The sequence below is a fragment of the Macaca thibetana genome, chromosome 13 (genome assembly GCF_024542745.1).
Source record: "Macaca thibetana thibetana isolate TM-01 chromosome 13, ASM2454274v1, whole genome shotgun sequence".
Lineage (NCBI taxonomy): Eukaryota > Metazoa > Chordata > Mammalia > Primates > Cercopithecidae > Macaca > Macaca thibetana.
This window is the reverse complement of record NC_065590.1, coordinates 21,027,026-21,046,959: the sequence shown is the minus strand read 5'-3', so window position 1 is coordinate 21,046,959 and position 19,934 is coordinate 21,027,026. Positions and strand designations below refer to the sequence as shown.

Sequence of the window (19,934 nt, the reverse complement as noted above, 5' to 3'; positions counted from 1 at the left end):
GATTACCTGAGGTCAGGAGTTTGCGACCGGCCTGGCCAACATGGTGAAACCCCATCTCTACCAAAAATACAAAAGTTAGCCAGGTGTGGTGGCTGTAGTCCCAGCGACTTGTGGGGCTGAGGCAACTTCCCATTCTTTTGTTAACTCTTTATCTGGGGTAGGGTGGTATCTGTTTTATACATAAACTAAATGTTCTTTCCGAATAGGCCCCTCTGCATAGGTTTTGCTAGAATATGGTTATAGTCACAATGATATTTTATTTTATGTATTTTTTGAGACGGAGTCTTGCTCTGTCACTTAGGCTGGAGTACAGTGGCACAGTCTCAGTTCATGGTAGCCTCCATCTCCTAGGTTCAAGCAGTTCTCCTCCCTCAGCCTCCCAAGAGTAGCTGGGATTACAGGCACCTACCACCACGCTCAGCTAATTTTTGTATTTTTAGTAGAGATGGGATTTCACCTTGTTGGCCAGGCTGGTCTCAAACTCCTGACCTCAGGTGATCTGCCCAAAGTGCTGGGATTATAGGCGTGATGGTGTCTTGATGTGGGATTATGGCCTGTTGCTCTTCCCACTGGATGGCCCTGCCCTCTCTACCAGGTGTCTTCAGCCTATGTTAACCCTGTGAGCTCTCAAACTTACGTTTTGGCAGGATTCTAGAACTTGGTTGTGCTTTCTCTCTTGTTGCTTTGATCCTGTTCTGGCCCATCTCTTAGTCTGTCATTGTCCTCATTACAGTTTGGACATTGTCTCCCTTTGAAAGTAGCTTATGGTTATGGGAAGTTCCTTGGTTTTCCTTGTTTCTCTTGTGAATTTTTTTTTGTAATTCATGTATTGCCGGGCTCTGTAAATCATTCCTTCATTTTGAATACATTTACCTTTTCTTTTATGGACCAGGCCCTGTGATGGAGGATCAAAAGTTGTCTTAAGGAAGAGAAATAAAGTAATTATTTACACAAATAATTATAAAGGTACCCTGGTGGTATATGGTACAAAAGGAAACGTCTGTGTTTAGTGAGAGCTCTGGGTCTTTTATTGGAAGATGCTGGTTTATTTCAGAAATTTACAAGCTGGAAATATATTTTAGACATGTTTTCCATCCTTATGGAATTTGTCTCTTGCTTCCTGTTTGTGCAGCTATTGTGACTGATGTTTTCCAGGGGTCCATGAGGATCTTCACTAAAAAGCTTCCCCATCCTGATCTGGTGAGTTAGCTGAGCCTGGGTCTTGGACTGATTTATATTGCTTGAGGGGACGTAGGGGAGATGAAGAGATGCTTAGAGAACTGACAAGCCTGCTTGCCCCACGAAGAGGTTCAACAAAGCACCTGCCTAGTGGCGGCTCACTTTTCAGTTTGGGAGTTAGTGGTTGGATGTACTTTGCTGGTTGAAGTGTTCTGGCCAACTAAGTGGTGCTGCTGTGATTTTTCAGAAAGCTCAGCTAAGCTTTCTTTTTGTTTTTCTGAGACGGTCTTCCTCTTTCGCCAAGGCTGGAGTGCAGTGGCGCCATCTCCACTCACTGCAACTTCTACTTTCTGGGTTCAAACGATTCTCTTGCCTTAGCCTCCTCAGTAGCTGCGAATACAGGCGCTTACCACCATGCCTAGCTAATTTTGTGTTTTTAGTAGTGATGGGGCTTCACCATGTTGGTCCAGGCTGGTCTGGAACTCCTGACCTCAGGTGATCTGCCTGCCTTGGCCTCCCAAACTGTTGGGATTACAGGCATGAGCCACTGCGCCTGGCCCTCAGCTAAGCTTCTTAGATGGTCTTAGAGCTTTTCTTTTTTGAGATGGAGTTTTGCTCTTGTTGCCCAGTCTGTAGTGCAATGTCATGATCTCAGCTCACTGCAGCCTCCACCTCCCGGGTTCAAGCAATTCTCCTGCCTCAGCCTCCCAAGTAGCTGGGATTACAGGCATGTGCCACCAAACCTGGCTAATTTTTCTATTTTTAGTAGAGACGAGGTTTTACCATGTTGGTCAGGCTGGTCTCAAACTCCTGACCTTAGGTGATCCACCCGCCTCGGCCTCCCAAAGTGCTGGGATTACAGGCGTGAGCCACTGTGCCTGGCCCACTTTCTTTCTTTTTTTAATGGATTTTTTTTTTTTTCTTTTTGAGATAAGATCTCACTCTATCACTCAGGCTGAGTGTAGTGGTGTGATTATGGTTCACTGCAGCCTCAACCTCCCCTGCTCAAGTGATCCTACCACCTCAACCTCCCCAGAAGCTGGGATTATAGATGCACAGCAGCACACTGGGCTAATTTGTAATTTTTATTTTAGTTTTATTTATTTATTTATTTATTTATTTAATTGAGACGGAGTTTCACTCTTGTTGCCCAGGCTGGAGTGCAATGGCACGATCTTGGCTCACTGCAACCTCCGCCTCCCAAGTTCAAGTGATTCTCCTGCCTCAGCCTCCCAAGTAGCTGGGATTACAGGCATGCACCACCACGCCTAGCTGATTTTGTATTTTTAGTAGAGATGGTGTTTCTCCATGTTGGTCAGGTTGGTCTCGAACTCCCGACCTCAGGTGATCTACCTCCCTCTACCTCCCAAAGTGCTGGGATTACAGATGAGAGCCGTCGTGCCCGGCCAGTTTTTTATTTTTTGTAGAGATAGAGTCTCCCTGTGTTGCCCAGGCTGGTCTCGAAGTCTTGGACTCAAGCAGTCCTCTCACCTTTGTCTCCCAAAGTGTTGAGATTACAGGCGTGAGCCATCACACTTGGCCTCAGAGCTTTTTAGATAGTCTGGTATATAAGCAAAATCTCTTTAAAGAAGGAAACCTGTTGGTTCTTAAGTTAATCTAACCAGGTGTTGCATGCCAACTGCCCAATCTCTCAGGCACCTCTCTTTGTTCTTTGAGATGAAGGAAATGTCAGTGTAGCAAAACACCGGTTCTGTGTTTGTTCTTATACCACTCACACTTCTTTCCTCTCTTTTCTTCTCATTCATTTCTAGCCAGCAGAAGAAAAAGAGCAGTTGCTCCATAATGATGAGTACCAGGAGACGATGGTGGAGTCCACTTTTATGTACCTGACACTTGACCTTCCTACTGCCCCCCTCTACAAGGACGAGAAGGAGCAGCTCATCATTCCCCAAGTGCCACTCTTCAACATCCTGGCCAAATTCAATGGCATCACTGAGAAGGTAGCCCATTAACACACCTGCCCTGCCTATACTTATCTTTGCGCTCTCGACTTTTTCATTTTCTTTTTTTTTTCTTTTTCAAGACAGTTTTGCTCTTGTCGCCCAAGCTGGAGTGCAGTGGCATGATTTCAGCTCACTGCAATCTCCACCTTCCAGTTTCAAGTGATTCTCCTGCCTCAGCCTCCTGAGTAACTGGGATTACAGACATCCACCACCATGCCCAGCTAATTTTTTTGTATTTTTAGTAGAGATGAGATTTCAGCATGTTGGCCAGGCTAGTCTCGAACTCTTGACCTCAAGTGATCCATCTGCCTCGCCTCCCAAAAGTGCTGGAACTATAGGCGTGAGCCACCACGCCCGGCCCATTTTCATTTTATACATAAGAATCACCACATGTATGTAATGTATTTATTTTAAAGTATATTGACTTTATTGAGCCTCCCAGACTCCTTGGTATTTCTAGCTGGTCACCCCCAACTCTTAACTTACAGTGCCCATCTTTTTATTATTTTCTGAGACAGGGTCTTGCTCTGTCACCCAGGCTGGGGTGCAGTGGCATGATCATGGCTCACTGCAACTTCAAACTCTTGGGCTCAAGTGATCCTCTCACCTTAGCCTCCTGAGTAGCTGGGACTTTTTAGTAGAGATGGGGTTTCTCCATGTTGGTCAGGTTGGTCTCGAACTCCCGACCTCAGATGATCTACCCGCCTCGGCCTCCCAAAGTGCTGGGATTACAGGTGAGAGCCATCGTGCCTGGCCAATTTTTTATTTTGTGAAGAAAAAAAAGACACGCTTCCCCACGCCCAGCTAAGTTTTTTTGTAGAGAGAGCTCTCACTCTCTTGCCCAGGCTGGTCTTTAACTCCTGGCCTCAAGGTATCTTCCCACCTTGACCTCCCAAAGTGTTGGGATTATAGATGTGAACCAGTGCCCAACCACAGTGCCCCCTCTTGTACTTCTCATATATCCTTTTTTCAGCTTTCTGCCTGCTTCTGGGTAGTATAGAGAAAGGAAGGTCATTTAGGAGAGGAGAAACTCCAAAAAGTGGGGAGACATACTTTTTTTTTTGAGATGGAGTCTCACTCTGTTTCCTTGTCTGGAGTGCAGTGGTGTGATCTCACCCTACTGCAACCTCTGCCTACCGGGTTCAAGCAATTCTTCTGCCTCAGCCTCCTGAATAGCTGGGACTACAGGTACATGCCACCATGCCCAGCTAATGTTTGTATTTTTAGTAGAGATGGGGTTTCACCATGTTGGCCAGGCTGGTCTCGATCTCCTGGCCTCAAGTGATCTGCCTGCCTCAGCCTCTCAAAATATTGGGATTATAGGCATGAACCATCGTGCCTGGTTAGCTTGCTTTCTTTACATACATATATATATATATATATATTTTTTTTTTTTTTTTTTCCTTTTCTTTTTTTTTTTTTGAGACAGAGTCTCACTCTGTCGCCCAGGCTGGAGTGCAGTGACGCGATCTCGGCTCACTGCAAGCTCTGCCTCCCGGGTTCACGCCATTCTCCTGGCTCAGCCTCCCGAGTTGCTGGGACTATAGGCGCCCGCCACCACACCCAGCTAATTTTTTGTATTTTTAGTAGAGACAGGATTTCACCATGTTAGTCAGGATGGTCTCGATCTCCTGGCCTCATGATCCACCGGCCTTGGCCTCCCAAAGTGCTGGGATTACAGGCGTAAGCCACCGCACCTGGCCTTTTTTTTTTTTTTTTTTTTTTTCTTTTTTAGTAGAGATTGGGTTTCACCATGTTGTCAAGGCTCGTCTGGAACTTCTGTGCTGAAGTGATACGCCTGCCTCGGCGTCCTATAGTGATAGGATTACAGGCGTGAGCCACCAGGCCCGGCCTTTTTTTTAAGTCAGCCTTAGCCAAACTGCACATCCTAAGCCTCATACATAATTTCTGGGACCAAGAGTCTTGTGAACTTTTGGTGTGAGGCAAAATTACATTTTCAAAAACCAAAATGAAAACCTCATGCCCCTGCTCTAATACCTACTGAACTTCAGCACTAATTTGATAATTTTCTTTTTTTTTTTCTAGGAATATAAGACTTACAAGGAGAACTTTCTGAAGCGCTTCCAGCTTACCAAGCTACCTCCATATCTAATCTTTTGTATCAAGAGATTCACTAAGAACAACTTCTTTGTTGAGAAGAATCCAACTATTGTCAATTTCCCTATTACGTAAGTAACACCCTGCTTCACTTCCTCTCACGGGGAGTGAACCTGGATTTCTTCTTTTATGTTTTTACCAGTATTAATTTTGGACTGTCTTAGTTGGGGATTACAATTAACAGAGCCTACCTACAGTAGATAACAGTTTTTATTGGAAGGATACACTTAACTTCAGGGACCACAAAAGATGGATGTTTACTAGGAGGCAATCCCTGTTTATCTCCTCTCCTGTTGCTGGCCGGAAATTATAGTCCTCCTGCGTAGAGAAGAAGAAATGATGCAAGTAGGATAGGACAAGTAGAATTCTGCCTGGTTTGGAAGATGTCCTGAGTAGTGAGGGTCTGCCCATCTATTTGCTGGCTATCACACCTTTTTGCACACTGGAGTTGTACTAGATGCTTTTAATTTGCTTCCTTCTAACTCAGAAAACTTCTGCAAAATCCTTTTGGGGGTAGACTGTTGGTTTTCAGTTCTCAAGAGACAAGGTTTTTCACACTTAAGAAGATGTTGGGCCGGTCATGGTGGCTCACCTGTAATCCCAGCACGTTGGGAGGCCAAGGCAGATGGATCGCTTGAGCTCAGGAGTTCAAGACCAGCCTGGGCAACATGGCAAAACCCCTTCTCTACAAAAAAAATACAAAAAATCAGCCCGATGTGGTGGTGCACACCTGTAGTCCCAGCTACTTGAGGGGCTGAGGCAGGAGGATTACTTGAACCTTGGAGATTGAGGCTACAGTGAGGTGAGATGGTGTCACTGCCCTGCAGCCTGGGTGATAGAGTGTGACTGTGCTCAAAAAAAAAAAAAAGAAAGAAAGAAGTAGTGTCAGTTTTAAATTCTACGTAGCGTTTAAGAAGGTAGTATCTAAAATTAAGAGGCCCGAGTTTTAGGCTGCCTTAGTGGTGGGCCCTCAGACCCGTAGTTTGCATGTTTTCTGGGTATGTTCTCTCAAAGATAAAATGAGCAGCTTGGAGTAGATGGGCCTGAGCCCTCGGGGTTTGTCCAGGTGTAACATCTTGTTATAGTATTGCTAGGACTCTTAGAACCATGGAGGGTGAGGAGAGAGAACATTTGCAGTTGAGAATTACAGGGGAATTTTCTCTTTTCTCTTTTCCCCCACTTTTCTCCACTAACATCTTGTTTGTGAGACAGTAGAATTAAATAGGGAGACATGGAGGTTTGTTCTCTGCCTCCTTGAGTAGGATGGCAGAGCTGCTTTCTTTGAAAGTCTGTGCATCAGGGTTTTATTTCAGCACTAGCCTCTTGTGAATTACCAGTCATCTGTCTGTTCCTGGTAGGTAGGGGCAGTCTTGATTCCAAGGGCAGCTCCAGAGGGAGGAAGACTGTGTATCAATGATACTTCCTGCTCAGTTGCCACAGAAATTTCCTTGTCCCATTGTTTTCTTTTATGGGCCTAGAGTAGGCCCAGTATAAAAGTTTGTCCTTCAGAAAGCTTACTTCAGAGAAGTTAAGAGAAAACTTGGTTCTTAACTAGGCAGTCTTTTAGAGAACATCAAATTGTGACTAATTTTGGAAACTTGCACTTTTAAATATTTTATGTGCTGTAATTACTTCGAGTAATACGATTCTGGATCATTTCATCGTCCATACTTCTTGAAAAGGATCCTTTTCATACCTGTCTTCTCCTGTGATTTATTCATAACACATCCTATTTTTGTCAGAGTTATCAGACTTACAGTGATTAGGCACCCTCTGCTTATTTGGAGACAGATTTTTGAGGGCAGGTTTAAAGTTTCACTTTCAGGTAATTAGCCATTCTCTTAACTGGTCTGTTGCTGTGGCTGGGAGATGAGTATAGTTTGCTCTTTTAGGCTGGGTGCAGTGGCTCACATCTGTAATGTCACCACTTTGGGAGGCCGAGGTGGGAGGTTTGCTTGAGCTCAAGAGTTTGAGACCAGCCTGGACAATATAGCAAGATCTCGTCTCTACTAAAAAAAAAAAAATGAATAGTCTGCTCCTTTTCCTGTTTACTAAAACAAAATGATTAAACGTAGTATTTCTCTTTTGCCACATGGACAGTTTTGGTTCAGTCATGAAATCTTGAGTATAAAGACTTCTCCGGGCTGGGCGGGTGGCTCATGCCTGTAATCCCAGCACTTTGGGAGGCCGAGGTGGGTGGATCATGAAGTCAGGAGATCGAGACCATCCTGGCTAACACAGTGAAACCCCGTCTCTACTAAAAATACAAAAAGTAGCCGGGCGTGGTGGCGGGCACCTGTAGTCCCAGGTACTGGGGTGGCTGAGGCAGGAGAATGGCGAGAACCCAGGAGATGGCGCTTGCAGTGAGCCGAGATAGCACCATTGCACTCCAGCCTGGGCGACAGAGTGAGACTCTGTCTCAAAAAAAAAAAAAAAAAAAAAAAAGACTTCTCTGATACTCATTTAGACAAGTCTAGTCAGCTTTTTTTCAAGCTGAAGAGAAAATGAGAAGTCAGTTTTTGGCAGCAGGAAGGCAGGTTGGCTATCTAGAGCTCACATGGACTGAGGACTCATACCTCCCATTTTTTTTTTGGAGATGGAGTCTCGCTCTGTTGCCCAGGCTGGAGTGCAGTGGCGTGATCTCGCTTCACTGCAACCTCTGCCTCCCAGGTTCAAGCAATTCTCCTGCCTCAGCCTCCTGAGTGGGTGGGACTACAGGTGCATGCCGCCGCACCCAGCTAATTTTTTTTTTTTGTACTTTAGTAGAGGCAGGGTTTCACCATGTTGCCCAGGCTGGTTTCGAACTCCTAAGCTCAGGCAGTCTGCCCGCCTTGGCCTCCCAAAGTGTTGGGATTACAGGCATGAGCCACTGCACCTGGCCTCTATTTTCTTAACGGTAAATGTTTATTGCAGTCTGACTGCATCATATATGGGACACTGTCAGTCTGTAGAAACAAATAGCTGTCACCAATACATAGGAAGCTACATATAATAATTACAACAAAGTTGTATGTTTGTTTATTACCACATGGTTTACATTTTAAACTCTGTAATTTGAAAAGTTAGTAGATTCACAGTCTGACTTCAAAGGGAGATATATAACTGGACGTGACCACCATTAGCTGTTTCTTGTGAACTCTTCAGTAATAACATGGTTTTGTTTCATGTAATGAGTTGTAGCACATCAAACAACTTTTATGATGTAATATCTTTTTTATTTTACTTTGTATTGTTTAAGTTTTTATAAATATTTGTAGGCTCCAAAATGATATATTTTCCTAAAATTATGTGTTTAAAATAGTCTCTTAATAATCTTGTTAACTGTCTATATGTTTTCCTTTTTAACTGTTTGAAAGTTCTTCTTTTTGGGGGTTTTGTGAGACAGGGTCTCACTGTCGCCATGGCTGGAGTGCAATAGTGTGGTCCTGGCTCACTTTAGCCGTAATCTCCTGGACTCAAGTGATCCTCTCACCTCAGCCTCCTGAGTAGCTAGGACCACAGGCATGTACCACCATGTCTGGCTGATTTTTTTTTTTTTGTAGGGGTCGCACTACATTGCCCAGGCTGGTCTTGAACTCCTGGGCTCAAGCAGTCCTCCTACCTTGACCTCTCAAAGTGTTGGGATTATAGGTATAAGCCACTTCCTGTCATTTATTTATTTATTGATTTTTTTAGTCATGTGGGAAGCTGTGTAACCCTGTCATTCATTTTGGCATATTTTGTGAATTCCAACACAACTGGACCTTCTTGACTCTGCAGGCCTACCGAGAGCCTTTGTGGTCTGTTTGTGTAGGACAGCTTCCTTAGCTGCACAGCCTTTGTCTGATTATTCCGGCTTTATTTTCACCATTAACAGCAATGTGGATCTCAGAGAATACTTGTCTGAAGAAGTACAAGCAGTACACAAGAATACCACCTATGACCTCATTGCCAACATCGTGCATGATGGCAAGCCCTCCGAGGGCTCCTACCGGATCCATGTGCTTCATCATGTGAGTGGCTGCTGACCTAGTCTCATGGCACAGAGTGGCAAAAACAGGTGTTTCTTTGGCGTCTCAGAGGGCAGCTCCCTTCAGTTTGTCCTTGCTTGGCCTTGGCTTTGGGATTTTGCAAGTAATAGTGCTGTCAGTAGTTAGTTTAAGGCAGTGGTTCTCAATTTTAGCTACACATTGGACTCACCTTGGGAGCTTTTCTTTCTTTTTTTTTTTTTTTTTTTTTTTGAGACAGTCTCGCTCTGTAGCCCAGGCTGGAGTGCAGTGGTGTGATATTGGCTCACTGCAACCTCCGCCTCCTGGGTTCAAGCAGTTCTCTGCTGTAGCCTCCCAAATAGCTGGGCTTATGGGATTACAGGTGCCCGTCACCATGCCCGGCTAATTTTTGTATTTTTAGTGGAGATGGGGTTTCACCATCTTGGCCAGGCTGGTCTTGAACTCCTGACCTTGTGATCCACCTGCCTTTGCTAATTAATACAAAAAAATTAGCCGGGTGCGGTGGCGGGCGCCTGTAGTCCCAGCTACTGGGGAGGCTGAGGCAGGAGAATGGCGTGAACCCGGGAGGCGGAGCTTGCAGTGAGCCGAGATCACGCTACTGGACTCCAGCCTGGATGACAGAGCGAGACTCTGTCTCAAAAAAAAGAAATCAGCTTGTTAGAAATGCAGACTCTCAGGCCCCTCAAACCTACTAAATCAGAACCTGGATTTTAACATGACCCTCTGATTTGTAAGAAATTAAAGTTTGTGGCTGGGCGCGGTGGCTCACACCTGTAATCCCAGCACTTTTGGAGGCCGAGGCAAGCAGATCACGAGGTCAGGAGATCGAGACCATCCTGGCTAACATGGTGAAACCCCGTCTCTACTGAAAATACAAAAAATCAGCCGGACGTGGTGGCGGGCGCCTGTAGTCCCAGCTACTCGGGAGGCTGAGGCAGGAGAATGGCATGAGCCCAGGAGGCGGAGCTTGCAGTGAACCGAGCTTGTGCCACTGCACTCCAGCCGGGGTGACAGAACGAGACTCCGTCTCAAAAAAAAAAAAAAAAAAAAAAAAAAAAAATTAAAGTTTGCGAAGCACTGGTTTAGGGGTTCCCTTTCATCTTAAAAATTTTGTGAATTTATTTCAAGCTGAAAACAGATAAAACATGTACTTGATATATTTGATATCACATAGATTATTAGCATAAATTGTTCTCATTTGATTAGTCTCTTCTGGAACTGTGGGTTTAATCTTAACTAGCTTCTGTTTATCAAGTGCTTTACTGTGATTAGGCAGTACGCCAGTTACTTAATGTACATTAATCTCATTTTTTTTCATTAAAACACAATTCCAAGACAGGTGTCAGTATCATCTTTTTTACAGAGGAGGAGACCTAGGCTCCGAGTTTCAGTAATTGACCTCAAGTCAGTAGAATTAGGATTTGAACCCAGGTACTCTGCTTCAAAGCTCATGTCTTAACTCGTCCTTGAAGCAGGAATGGGAACTTGCTTATGTGATCCTGAGCTTTCCTTGTTTCCTATTTTCTCAACTATTATAATATCCAGAGGATCTGGAATGTTTATATTCTACAATAGTGGTTTTTGGCATGTCTTAGAACTTTGGTTGGATAAGGCAGGTTGGGCGGCCAGAGGTGCTTCTGCCTTAATCTAGAAACCTTTTTCCCTTGTTCGTGGAAGCATGAAGTGAGATATGTTTTGCTGTATTTGCAGCACTGGTTTCTTAGGCCAAAGGAATCAGGTTAGTGTGATAGACAGTGTCCACCAAGGACACCTTTTCTTGATGACCTGTTGCTTTTTTTTTTTTTTTTTTTTTAAGACAGGGTCTCCGTCTGTCACTCAGGCTGGAGTGCAGTGGCATGATCTTGGCTCACTGCAACCTCCACCTCCTGGGTTCAAGTGATTCTCCTGCCTCAGCCTCCCAAGTAGCTGGGACCTACAGGCGCCTGCCACCACGCCTGGCTAATTTTTGTATTTTTGGTAGAGATGGGGTTTTACTATGTTGGCCAGGCTGGTCTCAAACTCCTGACCTCAAGTGATCCGCCCGCCTCGGCCTCCCAAAATGCTGGGATTACAGGCGTGAGCCCCTGCACCCAGCCAGGAATGTCCATATTTAGGTTCTCTCAGTGGTTGACACTGTGTACCTCATAAGTGCGAATGTCTAGTCTGTCATTTCTGAGCAGGAAGGAGACATAGGTGATGCTTAGAGGGCTTCCTCTTTTCTCCACTTTAGTGTCCACTAAATTCCTTTTAAAAAGATGTACAGAAGTGTTTCAGACTCCATTGTACTTTAAGGGGCCAGGCACAGTGGCTTATTCCCATAATCCTAGCACTTTAGGAGGCTGAGGTGGGAGGATCTTTTGAGACCAGGAGCTAGCCTGGGCAACACAGTGGAACCCCATCTCTATTTAAAAAAAAAAATTAGCCAGTTGTAGTGGCACACACCTGTAGTCCCAGCTACCTGGGAGGCTGAGGCGGGAGGATTGCTTGAGTCCAGAGGGTCGAGGCTGCAGTGAGCTGTGGTTACACCACTGCACTCCAGCCTGAATGACAGAGTGAGACCCTGTCTCAAAAAAACAAACCAAATAGCAAACAAACAAACAAAAAAAACTGTACTTTAAAAAATTGAGTTTGCCATGATTGACACATCAAAAGTCCTGTTAATTGAATCAGGCCCACAGAAGTCATGTACCCTCTGTTTTTTTTTTTTTTGAGACAGAGTCTCGCTCTGTCACCCAGGCTGGAGTATAGTGGTGTAATCTCGGCTCACTGCAAGCTCCGCCTCCCAGGTTCACGCCATTCTCCTGCCTCAGCCTCTTGAGGAGCTGGGACTACAGGCGCCCGCCACCACGTCCAGCTGATTTTTTGTATTTTAAGTAGAGATGGGGTTTCATCGTGTTAGCCAGGATGGTCTTGATCTCCTGCCCTCGTGATCCACCTGCATCGGCCTCCAAAAGTGCTGAGATTACAGACGTGAGCCACCACGCCCGGCCCATGTACTCTCTTCTTTATGATTCTTGCTGGATGATGTCTAGTGGCTATTATTCTAATTTTTCTAACCTTGGCTATGATCATTTCCTTCTACACCCTTTTGGTTTTAGAGAGCAGACTAACCCAGCTCTTCATACTTTCTGCAGGGAACAGGCAAATGGTATGAATTACAAGACCTCCAGGTGACTGACATCCTTCCCCAGATGATCACACTGTCAGAGGCTTACATTCAGGTGGGTTGGCCACAGGCTTAGTGAGCCACAAATAGGTGGGGTATGGGGCCAGTGAGAGGAGTGGGCCAAGGCAGGAAGAGGGATAGAGTTAGGACCTTGGTTGGAGGGCCAGGTACCTGTTGGGAAGTACTTAGGAGTGAGTTGGGGCCAGAATATATGGCCCTGAAAGTCAAGCAGAGATTTTCAGAAAATAGTTATAAGAAAATGTATGAGTGAGCAAAGAAAGTTGTGATTATGGCTAGATTAGTTTTGCAGAAGTGTGCGGTCTAGTTTCAAGGAGGAAGGGAGGCTGGCTAGAAGTCGACTGTGAAGTACTCCTCAAGAGCCCCAGGCAGAGCTCTCTTTGTGACCCCACAGCACTTTCTGCTTGCCTTTTGTTTTAGTGCCGACCATATTGCTTTGCCTGTCTGTCCTCTCCATTGGATTGACCCGTGGAGCACAGAGCATCTCTGTCTTCTCTTTATGTAACTGCCCTAGTACCTGGCAAAAGAAGGAAGATTGAGACAAAAGCCATAGCTTTGTAAGAAGAAAGTGATACCTCTCCTAGAGATAACTGTTTCTTCCCTTCAGTGACTGTAGCCACTGTAGCAGATTTCCAGATGGAGTATAGCAGGTTTGTAAATGGCATGACGAGTTATCCATGGCCTGGCACAGAATAGGTATTTGACAAGTATCTGTTGACTGAATGCCTCCTAGACTTCAGTTTGTGTTTTCATTTCTTACAGATTTGGAAGAGGCGAGATAATGATGAAACCAACCAGCAGGGGGCTTGAAGGAGGCGTCCAGGGCTTTGCTTCCGAGGGCTGTGGCTGATGATGGTAAATAAGAACACAGAAGCTGTAGCTATTCAGCTACAGGCTGACTGGGGGCCTCCCTGGGCCAGCCCAGCTTGTATGGATTCTGGCTACACCAGAGCACCAGGAGCCCACTTGCCTAGGATGGCCCCATACTGTCACCCAGCTGTTCTTTGATCATTTTTTTCTAGATTAATGCTTCTTTCTCCCATGCATCGAGCTCCCTTCTAGCTTCAGCAGGGCAGAACCCTTCTCCAGATGTGTGTAACTTATGTCTGAGTATCTGGGAGTAGCTGAAGAACAGATAATTTCTTCCAAACATCAAGCCTTGGGATTCTTGGAGCAAGCAGAAAGCCAGTAACCTCACTCTTGTCTGTTAGAGGTGGAGGATTTTCCTATGGTTTCCTTCATTTCCTGATGTGTATTTTTAGATGGATTAAATATTCTCCTGTTTTTAAACTAGCCTCTTGTTTCTCTTGTTTTATATCTTTTCATTTGGTGGTTAGCTGAGGAAAATATTTTCCTTTTTAATCTTCACAAACTACCCTACAGTCTGACATCTGGCAGACACCATGCTCGCCCTTTCCTGTCAGCTTGTGGGTGGTGTGTCAGTTAGGATGCATTTATTTCTAAGTAGAAAAATGCTTGAGTCAAGGGGATACATTATTATTGTGCTTAACTAGAAGGCCAGAGGTGGGCAGTCTCTGCCTGCAGTGCAGGAATGAGTAAGGGAAGAGGAAAGAAAGGAAATACGAAGTTCTTCTCACTACAGTGCAATTCTGAGAAGGTCTCAACCAGGCCAGTGTGGAGCCCCAGGGCAAAGATTCCCTGTCAGACAATTCATCAGCTCTGTAGTGGGCTCTAGCAGCCTAGAAGAAGGGTGACCTTGGCATGAGCACTGTGGCAGGTCCAAAGATGTGGGAAGCAGCTGGAGGCAGCCAGTCAGCCTCAGCAAGTTCTCTTGAAGGGAGACAGGAGCCGTGCATTCCTGTGGTGCCACCCTTTACCTGGACACAACCCTGTCCTCACTTTCCTCTACCTCTCTGGAAGCTCCAGTATTTCCTTTGCAAGCTTATCTCTTTTATCCAGCTATTACATGTTGAGATTTCTCAAGATTCAGTCCTAGCATCAGTCTTCTTGCTGTTTACTTTTTCCCTAGGCCATTTTGGCTATGCCTAGGGCTTCACTTACCATTTTTATGGAATGACTCATAAACACATCTTAATCCCAGATTTCTCTAAACTCTTGAACTTCACTCTGTTGCCCAGGCTGGAGTGCAGTGGCACTCAGCTCACTGCAACCTCCACCTCCCAGGTTCAAGTGATTTCCAGCTAATTTTTGTCTTTTTATTTTTATTTTATTTTATTTTTGAGATGGCGTCTTGCTCCTTCTCCCAGGCTAGAGTGCAGTGGCGCGATCTCAGCTCACTGCAACCTCTGCCTCCTGGGTTCAAGTGTTTCTCCTGCCTCAGCTTCCTGAGTAGCTGGGATCACAGGCGCCCACCACCGTGTCCAGCTAATTTTTGTATTTTTAGTAGAGATGGGGTTTCATCATGTTGGCCAGGCTAGTCTCGAACTCCTGACCTCGTGATCCACCCCCATCAGCCTCCCAAAGTGCTGGGATTACAGATGTGAGCTACCACGTCCAGCCAACTCTTTTTTTTTTTTTTTTTTTGAGACGGAGTCTTGCTCTGTCACCCAGGCTGGAGTGCAGTGGCCGGATCTCAGCTCACTGCAAGCTCCGCCTCCCGGGTTCACACCATTCTCCTGCCTCAGCCTCCCGAGTAGCTGGGACTACAGGCGCCCGTCACCTCGCCCGGCTAGTTTTTTGTATTTTTTTAGTAGAGATGGGGTTTCACCATGTTAGCCAGGATGGTCTCGATCTCCTGACCTTGTGATCCACCTGTCTCGGCCTCCCAAAGTGCTGGGATTACAGGCTTGAGCCACCGTGCCCGGCCCCCAACTCTTAAAAAATTTTTAGTAGAGATAGGGTTTCACCATGTTGGCCAGACTGGTCTCGAACTCCTGACCTCAAGTGATTTGCCTGCCTCAGCCTCCCAGAGTGTTGGGATTACAGGCATGAGTTATGGTGCCCAGCCCTATTTTGGGGTGTTTTAAAGTAAACTCAAACTTAACATTGTTCAGAACTGAGCTTGCAAGGTGTGGCTTCTGCCTGTAATCCTAGCACTTTGGGAGGCTGAGGTGGAAGAATTGTTTGTGACCAGGAGTTCAAGACTAGCCTGGCCAACATAGTAATACCCCATCTCTAACAACAACAAAAGTTAGCTGGGCATGGTGGTGTGTGCCTGTAGTTCCACCTACTTGGGAGGCTGAGGCAGGAAGATCCTTTGAGCGCAAGATTTGAGGCTGCAGTGAACCGTGGTTGCACCACTGCACTCCAGCCTGGGCAACAGAGCAAGACCTTGTCATTACAAAAAAGAAAAAAGCTAAGCTTGTGAGTTTCCCCCCTCCCTTTTTTTTTTTTTTTTTTTTTTTTTTTTTGAGACGGAGTCTCACTCTGTTGCCCAGGCTGGAGTGCAGTGGTGTGATCTTGACTCACTGCCGACCTCTGCCTCCCGGGCTCGAGTGATTCTCCTGCCACAGCCTCCCAAGTAGGTGGAACTACAGGTGTGTGCCCCACACCTGGCTGATTTTTGTACTTTTAGTAGAGATGGGGTTTCACCATGTTGGTCAGGCTGGTCTCGAACTCCTGACCTCAGGGGATCCGCTGACCTCGGCCTCCCAAAGTGTTGGGATTACAGGCATGAGCCACTGTGCCCAGCCATGAGTTTACCTTTAAACTTGACTATTTTTAAGATTACACTGTCTTGAAGATTATACTATCCAGTTACAGAAATTCATGTATTATAATCAGGGAAAGTTTAATTTCAATAATTATTAACTACAACAGGGGTTTGTAGTTGACAGGGGATTAGTTAGTAACAAGTAAAGAATGTAGAAATAACAGATACAAAGAGCTGCCACTACCTCTGGGGCTGACAGTGTCCAAAGCTGAGATCCAGACCTTGCTAAAAGTATGCTCTTTGAGCCTCATTAAAAATCTGCTTTGTAGTGTGCTTGGAAAAGCCATTCACAGGTGTCTCCCTGGAGGCCTCTGCTACAAAACTGTCCAGGGAGGAGAGAGTGCCAGCTGAAGCTACTGGGTGCCCGTGCTGTCCAAATGTATATGTTGTCTCCAAAAGCCAAGAAAAACCTATCAAACATTGTGCGTGTGTGTGTGTGTGTGTGTGTGTGTGTGTGTGGTGGTATGAGGTACAGCCACCTGTCTTACTTCGGAGAGAATATTTTGACATAACTCTATACTGTTGACTTCCCAGAAATGTCCCTGAGGTGGCAGGCCCCTGAATTGTTTTTGGGTTTAACTCCCAACTTCTTATTTATGTCTTACTAAGGCATTTAAAGTGCTTGGTACTTTCTGCTCATTGGATCCAACAGCGTAGTGTCATCACTGTTGGATTAGTGGACTAGTGTGATATTTTGTGGATTGCCAAGATGATCAAGATCTCTGTGAACTGTATTATGCTAGAGAGCAGAACTGACATAGTCCTGAGGTAACACTGGGAAGGTATACTGTTGGCCCTGCCAGGTAAAAGCAAACGACTTCTGGTGATCCTTATAAATTTATATGGAGAAATACCAATTTGATTCTAATTTAGTAGCTACATACCAAGTGCCAAGAGCTGTTCTTTATCAATGAAGATGCTACATCTGGCCCCGGGCGTGGTAGCTTACAGATGTAATCCCAGCAGCTTGGGAAGCCAAGGCAGGAGGATTGCTTGAACCCAGGAGTTCAAGACCAGCCTGGGCAACAAAGTGAGACCCCATCCCTACAAGAAAAATTAGCCGGGCATGGTGGCATGCACCTGTGGTCCGAGCTACGTGGGAGACAGGAGGATCACTTGAGTCAAGGCTGCAGTGAGCTGAGTTTGAGCTCTGGGTGACAGAGCAAGACACTATCTCAAAAAAAAAAAAAAAAAAAAAAGGATACATCTGGGACAGCAGCTTTGGTTGGAGTCACTCTGATTAAGTTTACGATAGTCCACAGTCATTCTCCAAGATCCATCAGACTTCTGCACAGGCCCTTTGCCACTCTTATTTTAGTCTAAGCTATTGCCAGTTTCTGTTTGCAGTGGTCTCAATAGGTCTCTCTACATTTTTTTGCCTCCTACCCCCAGTTTATCCATGCTTTAGTCAGAGTAATCTTTTAAAACACAAACCTGAGTCATTTCTCCCCCATACTCTGATCTCATGCTTAAAGACACTTCATTGGCTCTTAGGATAGCAAGTGAAATCCTCAGCTGCTAGCCTAATTTATCAGGAAGTTTCTACCTTTTTTTTTTTTTTTTTTTGAGACAGGGTCTGGCACTGTCGCCCAGGCTGGAGTGCAGTGGCATGATCTTGGCTCACTGCAACCTCCGCCTCCTGGGCTCAAGCCATCCTCCCACCTCAGCCTCCCGAGTAGCTGGGCCCACAGGCTTGCACCACTACACTACACTGGGCTAGTTGTTTTGATTTTTTTGTAGAGATGGTATTTCACCATGTTGCCCAGGCTGGCCTCAAACTTGTGAGCTCAAGTGGTCTGCCTGCCTTGGCCTCCTGAAGCATTGGGATTATAGGCGTGAGCCACCGCGCCCGGCTCCCTGCTTGTTCTTGACCCCAGGCTCACTGAGCTTCATTCTATTGCTCAGATGTGCCACATGACATGAGGCCTCTATACCATCTGCTTCCTCTGTGAGGGATGCTCCTTCTTTCCCTTTTAATTCTTTCTCCTCCATGACCTCTCATACCCTTAATACCCTGTATATCTCTAATTGATGACCCTTATTGCACCTGAAAAATTTGTTTTTTCTGTGATTCTTTGATTAAGGCCTGTTTTTCCAACTAAACTCTCAAGTTACAAAGGATAGATAGAAACTTTTGTGCCCAGCCCTAGGGAAATGCTTGGCACTTGGAAGTCAATCACCCATATTTTATTTATTTATTTATTGAGATGGAGTTTTGCTCTTGTTACCCAGGCTGGAGTGCAATGGCACGATCTCGATTCACCACAACCCCCGCCTCCTGGGTTCAAGCAATTCTCCTGCCTCAGTTTCCTAGGTAGCTGGATTACAGGCATGCGCCACCATGCCTGGCTAATTTTGTGTTTTTAGTAGAGATGCGGTTTCTCCATGTTGGTCAGGCTGGTCTTGAACTCTCAACCTCAAGTGATCTGCCCGCCTCGGTCTCCCAAAGTGCTGGGATTATAGGCATGGGCCACCGTGCCTGGCCAATCACCCATATTTTTTGAGTAAATGCTTTAGTACTTAGCCTGTGTTCTCTTTGTTGTCCTTTTGCACAAATGATTTTGTCTCTTTCTACTTTTCAAGATGGTAAAAATAGGTATTGTCACTTAAAAGTTTAGGGACTATTTCTTGGGAATATTTCTGGGGACTGTCATATCCTGTGTGATCTTGAGGTCCTTTGTGGGTGACACATGGCTTGCTTCCACCACTGCTGTCTGGGCTGGGGGCCTGGCCTGCATGTCTTCAAAGCTGGTCCCAGCATGCCCTTCCTCTTTTGGAGACCTCAAGGTCTGACCAGAGTTTGAAAGACACATGGGGAAGAAGTTAAATTCAATTCATGTTTTCTTAGCGTGACCCCACAGCCAGAAGTCACAGAGGAAAAGATAGATATGGAAAAAATACCCCAGATATATGATAGAGAAAAATTTGCAATGTATAGGACAGTAAATAAATGAATATACCTAGTTTATTTTTACTGGTAAAACAATAAAAAGAAACCTAAACAGAAAAGTGGGCAAAAAACCTAAGTAGGCATTTCACAAAAGATGAAATACAAATAGCCAGTAAACATGTGACGAGGTGTTTATTTGGTAACTAAAGAAATGCAAATTAGAACAACCATGAGACATAATTTAAAAATATTTTGGATTAGTGGGGAAAAAAAAAGGAACAAAACCAAGCCAAAACAAAACAAAACAAATACTTTGGATAGGTCAGGTGCAGTGGCTCACACCTGTAATCCCAGCACTTTTGGAGGCCAAGGCTGGTGGATCATCTGAGGTCAAGAGTTCAAGACCAGCCTGGACAACATGGTGAAACCCCGTCTCTACTAAAAATGCAAAAATTAACCAGGCATGGTAGCACACCCCTGTAATCCCAGCTACTCTGGAGGCTGAGGCGAGAGAATTGCTTGAACCTGGGAGGCGGAGGCTGCAGCTGAGATTGTGCCAATGCACTCCAGCCTGGGCGACAGCGAGACTTCCTCTTAAAAAAAAAAAAAAAAAATATATATATATATATATATATATATATATTTATAATATGTATTATATATAAAAAATATATTTATATATATATATATTTTTTGGGATTAGCAAAGTTTGAAAGATTGTTAATTCCCCAGTTTGGTGAGAGTGGAAAGAGGCACTTGTTTTCTGTTGGGATAGAAATTGGTATGGCTGGCACAGAAGCCCAGATTGATAATCCAGCCTCTGTTAAAAGTGAAGGTGGGCCAGGCGCGGTGGCTCAAGCCTGTAATCCCAGCACTTTGGGAGGCCGAGACGGGTGGATCACGAGGTCAGGAGATTGAGACCATCCTGGCGAACACGGTGAAACCCCGTCTCTACTAAAAAAAGTACAAACAAACT

General features: G+C 45.2%; 2 protein-coding genes across 4 annotated transcripts in view; one reads left to right on the top strand and one right to left on the bottom strand.

Moving 5' to 3' along the window:
* Nucleotides 1-13,725, top strand: part of USP39 (ubiquitin specific peptidase 39) — a 34,942-nt gene extending 21,217 nt beyond the window's left edge. For 2 of the 3 annotated variants that reach the window (XM_050753039.1, XM_050753038.1), the window contains exons 8-13: nt 1,133-1,200; nt 2,952-3,140; nt 5,190-5,332; nt 9,118-9,253; nt 12,385-12,471; nt 13,197-13,725. In XM_050753039.1, the coding sequence (XP_050608996.1) occupies nt 1,133-1,200; nt 2,952-3,140; nt 5,190-5,332; nt 9,118-9,253; nt 12,385-12,471; nt 13,197-13,244 (671 nt within the window). In that variant the 3' untranslated portion in view covers nt 13,245-13,725. The remainder of the gene's footprint in view (nt 1-1,132; nt 1,201-2,951; nt 3,141-5,189; nt 5,333-9,117; nt 9,254-12,384; nt 12,472-13,196) is intronic. The other variant, XM_050753040.1, reaches the window with a different exon arrangement.
* GGCX (gamma-glutamyl carboxylase) overlaps nt 1-19,934 on the bottom strand; it is a 162,173-nt gene that overhangs the window by 90,154 nt on the left and 52,085 nt on the right. The window lies entirely within an intron of this gene.